This window comes from Gordionus sp. m RMFG-2023, chromosome 2, assembly GCF_954871325.1.
Source record: "Gordionus sp. m RMFG-2023 chromosome 2, tfGorSpeb1-WG-v2, whole genome shotgun sequence".
In the NCBI taxonomy this organism is placed as follows: domain Eukaryota; kingdom Metazoa; phylum Nematomorpha; class Gordioida; order Chordodea; family Parachordodidae; genus Gordionus; species Gordionus sp. m RMFG-2023.
Genome location: NC_088776.1, coordinates 20342054 through 20351238, shown reverse-complemented (window position 1 = coordinate 20351238; position 9185 = coordinate 20342054). Strand labels below are relative to the sequence as shown.

Here is a 9185-nt window from a genome sequence, read left to right as displayed (position 1 = left end):
CCGGTAAAGCCCGATCATTCAACTATAATATCACCTTCTGAGGTGTCTGAAAGTTTAGAAAGTCCTGATAGCTACCAAAGCAAATCTAGTCAACTTCCTTATTTAATCGAAGATTATGACACTAATTTAAACCAATACAATCAATACATGGTTGCTAATGAAGGTCGAAAGAATGAAATTATAGATGATCAAAAAATCAAATTTTTGCCACAAAAAGATTATTACAATGATGTGGAGAATTATTATCCTATAAATAATACAAGAACTAATGTCCCATTAGCGCCTGTATGGTACAAACACGCTCTGTCTTAATATAAATAAACTTGTGCATTTTCGTTTTTATTGGGTTGAGTTGTAGTAAATAATTACAAGTTTTATATTGCTTTCAATATAATTTAAAAATAACATAAACTATAAATTAAATATATTATTATGTTTGAGACGTGTGTTTTTTTAGAAGTTTTTTTTGGTGTTGGTGAACTGATTGACAAAAATCAACATGAATTCTTCTATCATCAATTAAAACATTTTCCATAGTTAGATAAGCTTGCTCACAATTTTCAACCTTCAAAATAAAATGTTTTTAAATAATAACTTTAAATATATAACATTAATTTTACTTTTTCATATTCAACAAATCCATAGCCAAGAGAATTCCCGGTTAATTTATCGTAGACTATCTCACAACTATACAAATATACATGATATATAAATATATTATAATAATTTCGTACACCTTTTGATGTTACCAAATCTAGCAAATATGATTTTAAGATCTTTGGACACTGTAATAGGATTCAATTTGCATACAAACAGAATATTTTCTTTTGGTTTAATACTGGCTTTGGGTAAATCACCTACTATTTCCAAAATTTTCGCTCTTGTCTAGATAAATTAATTATGCAAGTTATATAAAACATTCAACTTCATTTTATTAATGAACTATTTAAATGTAAAATATAAAGTATAAAAAAACAATAACGTTGAGGCCCTGGATAAATGAAATATCTCATATTTTCCCCATCTGTTTTATAGACGTATAAATATAAGTGTAGCATCTATTAAATTCTGGTCTTATCTCATTTTCCAAAATGGACAATTCAATCTAATACTGAAAGGTTGGGGTTAGGGTTTTTTAAAACCAATACCTGTGTTATAATAATTATAAGGAAATTATATAAGACGAATATGTAATAGCTACCATGCTCCATCCATAATTAACTTATGAATGGAGTTGGATTCAAGAATACAGATAAGAGCCGAAACAAGTTGGGGAAACCAGGGCTAGTCGGCACAAGGGGCCTGTCGGTTAAGCAGATTTTATTTTAAAACCAATAGAATTCTATTATATCCATATTTGGGAAGAAAATAATTTAGATTATTTAGCTATTTAAATTTTCATTTGTTATGACATGTTTTTGACGTGAAAATTACAATATTTTCACTTTACATTATTAGGTTGTATTAAAAAATTAAAAGTTTAAACATGACAGAATGGACAATATAAGAGAATTAAAACTATATTTTAATATTTAGGAAAGTCTCATATTGATATGTAAGGCATACATATATGTTAATTTTCAGTGCAAGTAAATATTATTATGTGATATTTTGTTTCACAAATAAATATTATACTGTAGTATATTTTTCAGTGTAATATTTTTTTTATTTTTAGAAATATAAAGGTAGAAGGTAAATAGTTATCTTTTAAGAATATAACTTGTAATTAATACCTTTCAAAAGTAATTATCAATAAAATATAGGCTTAACCTATGGCCTGTAAAATATTAAAGTAAATTTCTTTCCTATTCTTCCTTTTTTGCCTGATTTGAAAATCATAATTATAAAAGGAATTTAAAAAATAAGAAAAGTTTTAAAGAAATCAGAGAGGGAAATATTTATTAAATATCAATTTAAAGCATTACATTAAAATAGAGAATAAACATAGAGATTAGAAATCTGTAATGGGCAGGTTTTAATCCAAAAGCCCGCCCGCCTATATTCTAATTTAGCCCGTTTGCCCTCAGTTTTAAAACAATCACCTGCCTGCCCAATGTATTAAAATTATTTGTTGGTTAGTTTGACTCTTTATTTATTTTTCTTAAGTTATAAAATATGCGATATTATGAAATAAAATTTTATTAAAAATAAATATAAGCTCGTTTTGTTCATTTTGGCAAAAAATATTTTAAATTAGCCTATCTGCCGACTCGCCCATTGCTTAAAAAGTTTACCCCACCAACCCACCCGCCTGCTATTTAAATAAATTTAACCTGTCATCCTAAAACCGCCAAAAATATGGGATGGCGTTGAAAAGCGGGTTAAAACCCATCCCATTGTAGGCCTCCATTATACACTAATAATCTCACATTTTTAAATTTAGAGATAATTATTCCTTTATTGCACCCATTGATTTTATTCGGCCTAACTAAATGTTTTTCGTGATGGGAGGGGATGCCTTCTTATAAAAAATTTAAAAATGTAATTAAATATTATCAACTAGTCGTTTTTCATAAATAAGTTCTTTTAAGAAAAATATATCAAATGAGTTAAATTTATAAATTTATGGTAACTTGTAATGTTTTATATTGGGAGTTACTTTAAAAAAATTTTTAGTTACTCAAATTTGTCTAATTTTTAAAAATATAAGAAGCAACTAGAACCAGTTACTTTTTAATGATGTAACTCATAAATGTAACTGTAATTTAGCAATACTGGTTGTATTGTTAAAATAAAATAATATTTATTATTATACTAAAAAAGTAAGGTATGGATAATATTATGTGCGATTCAATGTCAAATGAGCAAGAAAATCGCTATTTTGAGCTGACTTCTTTTATTTAGATAAAAATTAATAGGCACGTTATATATGTTCTGGTTACATCCAAATTTTTTTTAATTCATTAGCAATTATACTACGTGAGATAATGGTGATTAAAGGTATTAAATTCGGTTTTTTAAACCTTTTGCTGAGGTTAATTAGTTATAAATTATTTTAAAAATGTTTTTTTTCAATATGCATGATATTACTCGTAAATGATTATATTATTTCGCACAAAATAAAAAGTGAAACACAGAATAAAATATAAAGCTAAGAAATTATACTCAATTTCAGATGTTTTAAAAGTAAAAATTTTAATTTTCTCAAATTTTTTTATTGAATTTCTCAAAAGAAATACTAAATCACTCCGAAATTTTTGCTATTAAAGTATATTCTTTTCAGATCTAAGTAAATCAAATAAAATGTTGAGCATTATTAGTCTACGCTCTTGTTGAGTTTTATTAATCCTTTCGGGTCTAAGTGGGTTGGGGGAAGATGGTACAATTTTTTGAGATAATATCTTGACTTTGATATCAAATGAAAGCTAATAAAAAGATCGATTGATTATATTGGGGTAAAAAGTGCATAGTAAAATATCTCAACGTGGGTATCAAATGAAATCTAATAAAGTTTAGCTGATAACATTAATACTCATCTCTAGGGCGGATGTAGGGGGAGGGGGTGGTTTAAAAATTTTATAGCATTATGTCGACAACATGGGTATCAAATAAAAGTTAAAAAAGTAATCAATTGATTTATACTCATCTCGTCAGAGTGGGTATGATAGGGTTCGGGGTATATCTTACCATAATATAAACATAATCAGGAGATCGATGATTACATTCATGCTTATCACGCCTCCGATCAAAAAGTTTCTAGCATAATAATTTGAAAAGGAGCAATTTATTATATGGCTAATTATAACTATTATTCAGGGTGGGATGGAACAGCTATAAAATTCTAACATAATAATTCAATTGGTATCTTATAAAGGCTAATATAAAGATCCACTGATAACATTGCAATTTTACTTATCACGAAGATTCCTGAATGTTTAATTTACTCTATTTTTATTTAACCAAAACCATATTTACAAATCAAAAGATTCACTTTTTAGAATAAGCCCTTGTAACCAGTAATTATATTTTGAAAAACTGGCAAAGACTATGACGAAGGATGAGGGGGGGGGGGACAAAATATCGTCATTGAAATTAGAGGATGCAGAAATTCATGGGAAATGGAAGAGGTAATATTCTATTAAAAATTTATAATCATATACAAATTCTTAAAATCAATAGTACTAAGATAAAATATTTCTCAGCAATTAAGTAACTAGTTCTGTGTGTTACATATATTTTTCTGGGCAATTTTATAAGCGTTTCTGTTTTATCCCTGAGCAATTGTGATTTTTATCTGAGCAAAAAATAATTCTGAGCATTCAGTATTTTTCCTGAGTGTTTAAGAATCTTTTTTTCTGAGTATTTGAGTAGGACTCATGAATCAATTATATTATTAAGATTATTTCAATGATAAAAAGTCTTTTATTGCATCGAAATGATTAGCGCCATCTGTAATTTTTTATAAATTATTCCTGATATTTTTTTAGATTATTATCCAGCCATGCAGTAAAATAATAGATAAAATTTGAAAAATTGGAGCTCATGATATATTCGGAATATTAATTTTAAATTATCAAATAAACATAAGATTGGCAATATTTTAAAAAAAATTAGTCGTTTCTTACAAAATTATCAATTATTGACTTAGTCATTATATTAGATTCAATATTTGGACTATTTAGATTTCAATTTAAAACCAATTATTTAACATCAGCAAAAGGGTTAAAACAGATATTTGCACCCTTATCCTAATTAACTCATGTAATATGATTGCTAATGAGCTAAAATATCATTTTTGATATCTAGAACATATATAATGTACCTACAAATTTTTATTAAAACTGAAAGAGGTCACTAAAAGGTATTTGATTTGGCATGGAATCACTCATAACATTATTGAGAACATTTTGTAAAGATATATTTTATTTGGTTTCAATGGTAGAAGTTGGCACAGTGCAGCCTGTTAAATTCTATTTGTTTTATGATGTCCACAATTATTTATACCCAGCCTGGCTAGTCAACTATATTCCACATATCTGGCCTAGTTCATAATAATTTTTTATAAAGGGAAATGATAAAAAATTCCCCAATCATCAATTTTAAATAATTTTCATGGCCCAATCCATGGAGAGTTTAATGATTAAAAGTTTTACTTATAAAAATATTCACTGACAATTTGTCAAGCCTGCCCTAAAAATATTTTAACTGAGACCTCAATATATTTTAAATTAAATAGCCTGACAATTTATATTACATTTTATTAGTTATATATAGCTATTTTATAAAAATAAAGGTTTTAAATTTTTATTCATGATTATTTTTCAATTTTAACGGTGGTCAGTTATCAATTCAATGGGTTAATTTAATTTTCCTAATATTCAAAAATAATTTAATATAGTACTTTAGCTGCTTTATCTTTTTCCTTTTCTAGTTTTTCATTAACATCCTTTTCATTTTCTTCCTTTATTTCATCATTAATTGATATTCTTTCAGAAAATAGATGTTTATAAGAGGGTAATGGTGAGGAATCAGGCATAAATTGTCTTAGTGTAGGAGGATCTTCAAAGGGGTCACTCAAAATAATTGTATGGTTTAACCTACAACTCCAATAGAAATTAGTTTTAAAAAAATAATCAACCAAACATCCTGATATGGTTGATCCCTATCATCACATAAAGTATCATTTAATTTTGATAAAACATCCAATCCTTCAGTAACACACCCAAAAACAAGATGCTTATTATCTAAATAAGATAAACTATCACCAATAGTAATAAAAAACTTTATAATAACATTTAACTAAATAATTAATTTTAAGAAACTTGAGATCCAAATTCATTTTTCCCATTATTTACCATGGAAACATGACCCTTAATATGCTTGATTGGAGGCTTGCAATCTAATTTCACATATTTATAGGAATCCTTTTGTAGTAGTTTGCTAAAATTAATGTTAATATTTTGAATGCAAAATTTTCATACTTAAATATAGAATCGCCCCCAGTTTTATTATTTGTAGGATCTCCAGTTTGAGCTAAATAATTTTTCTAAGAGAAATTATGATGAATAATTTTTTTTACTTGGATTGTGTGAAATATGCAATAATTATAATATTTAATTTTACATAATTTCAAAAAATTAAAACAAGCTAAATATATTTTTAAAAGGGATATATAAAATTAAGATATTACTCAGCTTTCTTTTTGTAATATAGAGATCCAATGTTATATCTCCAAGAGTAGTTTCTAAAATCACTGACATTAGATTGGATATATGTAATAGTGCTAGACCCTATCAGGTCTGTCGAAATCTTTTTATTTATCATCTTAGATACAGACAGGGTTGGGCAAATTTTCAGAAAATTGTATTCGGATACAGATACAGATACTTTATAAAATTTTGTATTTAAGATACAAGATACTAGATACTTTAGAAAAATTTCAATAAGATATAAGATACAAGATACTTGTATTTTTTTTTAAAGTATCTAAGATACAAGATACTTTTTTAAAAAACTTTAAATAGTAAAAATCAAAATGTATAAAGCTTTATTTTCTTATCTATAATATAAATTCATATAAAAATATTTAAAATAAATTGTAGAAAATAACAAATTTATTATAAAAGATAATGCGATATTCCATTTAATAATTATATAATTAGTAAATAATAATAAATCAGCATCATATATCAGCATTATTTTTTAATATTATTAATTTTTCAAATGATTTATCGTTCAATCTTTGACGATTTGGTCTATTAACCATATTAGCAAAGCTAAATAATCTTTCAACGGGGGCTGAGGAGGGTAATATTGTTTTATATTTAATAAATATTTCTTTTATATATTTATAACTATTTAACATATTTATACTCCGCCTGTCATCTTTCATATAATTTAGGACCTCTATTTCATTATCATTTATTGAATTATTAGAATTGGATGTGGTACTTTTAAGGTAAAAGTAATCATCATCTTCATCGATTGAAGATTTTGTTGAAGTATTAATTTCAATATTATTTTTAAAAACAATTAAAACTCCATGTAATAACAAATCCTGAAGGTATTTTTTTTTCTTTTTCACCATCAATCCAACGATTTTTAAAATCGGGATGAGAAATAGTTGCCAAAAATGCACTTTTAAACAAAATCATATATATTTTTAAATCTTTTTTTTAAATAATTTTCTATGGCAATAACTAATGGTTTGCAAAATTTTAGATTGGTTTGAATTAAATTTGTAATTTTTTTTAACAACATTTAAATTTGGAGCTGATTCTTCATAATAGCAGTTGATTTCACTCTGTATAGCCAATGGGGCCATTATATTGCAATATTCTTCTAAATATTGAATTTCAATATCTCTTAATTTAGGAAATTCTAATTTTTGACATAATTTAGGAAGTTGGCCTTTAAATTTTAATAAACTATGAAGATTATCATACAAACTATTCCATCTAGTGTAACAAGGTGTAACTAATTGTTTTCCTAAAACTGCTTTGATAAGTTCTGCAGTTTTAGGCCTATTATTTGCATTCCATAGCTTAGTACATTTAGCTATTGCAGGATGATGAATTTTAGAAATGTTAGGAGAATCCTTAATAGCTCTCTCGACATCTGTTGTGGCAATTAGACTTATCGTATGGCACAAACAACGAATATGTTGAGGCAATGTTATTGAGGCTTCTTTAGACCCTTAAATAAACAAATAAATAATTCGAATTCTATACATTCATCATCATTGATGTCAAAGTCATTCTCTACAGCTTCCATAGAATATCCAAACTGCTTGAAAGCTTTTTTAAAGTTAGAGCCGTTATCTGTAACAGTTGCTATATATTTTTCGTCAATACCAAAGTCACGATGAATCTCTTTATTATGATCATCTTGAAGTACTTCAAAAAATTTGCCATTAAGTATGCTTAGTTTAAATTTATTGTTATAATTTTCGGTTGAAGAATCATCTGAAGATGAAGATAAACATATTATTCTATTTTCTTCTTCCATAATTTTAAAATAGACAGATATAAAACGATTCAAATATGGTAGTTCTAATTGTTAGCAAATTGCTATATAACGACCAACGTCATATGTCAAAAATTATCTTAAAATATCTAAATTTTGATTAAATTTTTCATTTAAATCTTAAAACAATATCATTTTAAATTTTAATACTATTTAAATTAACCAATATAAATTTTTTTTAAAGTATCTGTATCTTTTTTAATACAAAGTTGGTTAAGATACAAATACTTTTAAATAATATGTATCTTAGATACTGGATACAAGATACTTTCCAAAATTTTAAAAAAGATACAAGATACTGATACAAATATCCGCGATACTGCCCAACCCTGGATACAGATACTAGTATCTTTTTCAAAATATCAAAAAGATACAAGATAAGAGATACTTGTATCTTTTACCTAATTAGAGTATCTTAAATACAAGATACTTTTAAATTATCATTATCAATTAATAGTTAATAAATTACGGTTTTTATTATTTATTTGTGAAGAACATAACATACGCATATAATATGAATGAATATTTATAATAATTAATAAAGTATTTAATGATGAGTTCTTAGAATAGATAGGGAAGGGAGATAGCAAGTTCATAATGCCATAATAACTAATTCATTGTAAATAATGGAGGTTTTAATTGAATTTATTATCTAAAAAATAAATTATTTATATTTACAAAATATAGATAGTTGGTAGTAGATATAGATTAATTTAAGTTATCCTTTATAAATTCTTTGAAAAGAGTATCATTAAATAAATAGGTGAAAATAATGATAAAGAGACAGGCGGCGATTTTTTAAGGGGGGTAGGCAAAGGTTTTTGAAGGGGGTTTGCATCCAGTGAAAATCCTGTCATGCAGACGCTGATTATAATTATTAATAAAAGATCTATAAAATTACTAAATAATATAATATATCAAATATAATTTTTTATAAAGTGTGTAATTTTAATTTATTTATCTTAATAGAAGTAAAATATAATTATAAAACTAATGATAAAATTAAATCATAAATAAAAAAATTAAAGCACAATATAGTGGAATATTATGTGTCGTAGATTTACAGTATATCTAATTTTATCAATTATCATATGACAATCAATTCATTTTTACCAATATAACGAATTATATATTTTACAGGAAACTTTAAAATATTGATAAGGACATCAGAAAATATCCTTTAAAGACATTGTGGGATGAATGATATGAAGATAAATTTT

General features: G+C 25.6%; 1 protein-coding gene across 3 annotated transcripts; it reads right to left on the bottom strand.

Moving 5' to 3' along the window:
• Nucleotides 1-352: 352 nt before the first annotated feature.
• Nucleotides 353-6220, bottom strand: LOC135923528 (peptidyl-prolyl cis-trans isomerase-like 4). 3 transcript variants are annotated; one of them, XM_065458326.1, is made up of 9 exons: nt 6131-6220; nt 6020-6087; nt 5922-5986; nt 5763-5880; nt 5579-5721; nt 5342-5537; nt 737-885; nt 621-687; nt 353-565 (listed from the first exon to the last, which is right to left on the bottom strand). In XM_065458326.1, exons 1-9 carry the CDS (start codon nt 6198-6200, stop codon nt 431-433), a joined length of 1011 nt encoding a protein of 336 aa, XP_065314398.1. In that variant the 5' UTR covers nt 6201-6220; the 3' UTR covers nt 353-430. The 3 variants fall into 3 exon arrangements, 2 of the variants coding, with proteins under 2 accessions (XP_065314398.1, XP_065314399.1); XR_010571240.1 differs by having other exon boundaries at nt 490-565; nt 750-885; XM_065458327.1 differs by lacking the exon at nt 6020-6087 and having other exon boundaries at nt 5922-5973; nt 6131-6212.
• Nucleotides 6221-9185: the final 2965 nt, after the last annotated feature.

Excerpts from the sequence above, each read along its gene's own strand:
- LOC135923528 (XM_065458326.1), bottom strand. The coding sequence starts at position 6,200 with ATGTCAGTGATTTTAGAAACTACTCTTGGAGATATAACATTGGATCTC. Across the intron at positions 5,538-5,578 it reads CAACCATATCAGGATGTTTG|GTTAAACCATACAATTATTT; the intron begins GTTGATTATTTT and ends TTGGAGTTGTAG. Across the intron at positions 566-620 it reads GATTTGTTGAATATGAAAAA|GTTGAAAATTGTGAGCAAGC; the intron begins GTAAAATTAATG and ends TTTATTTTGAAG.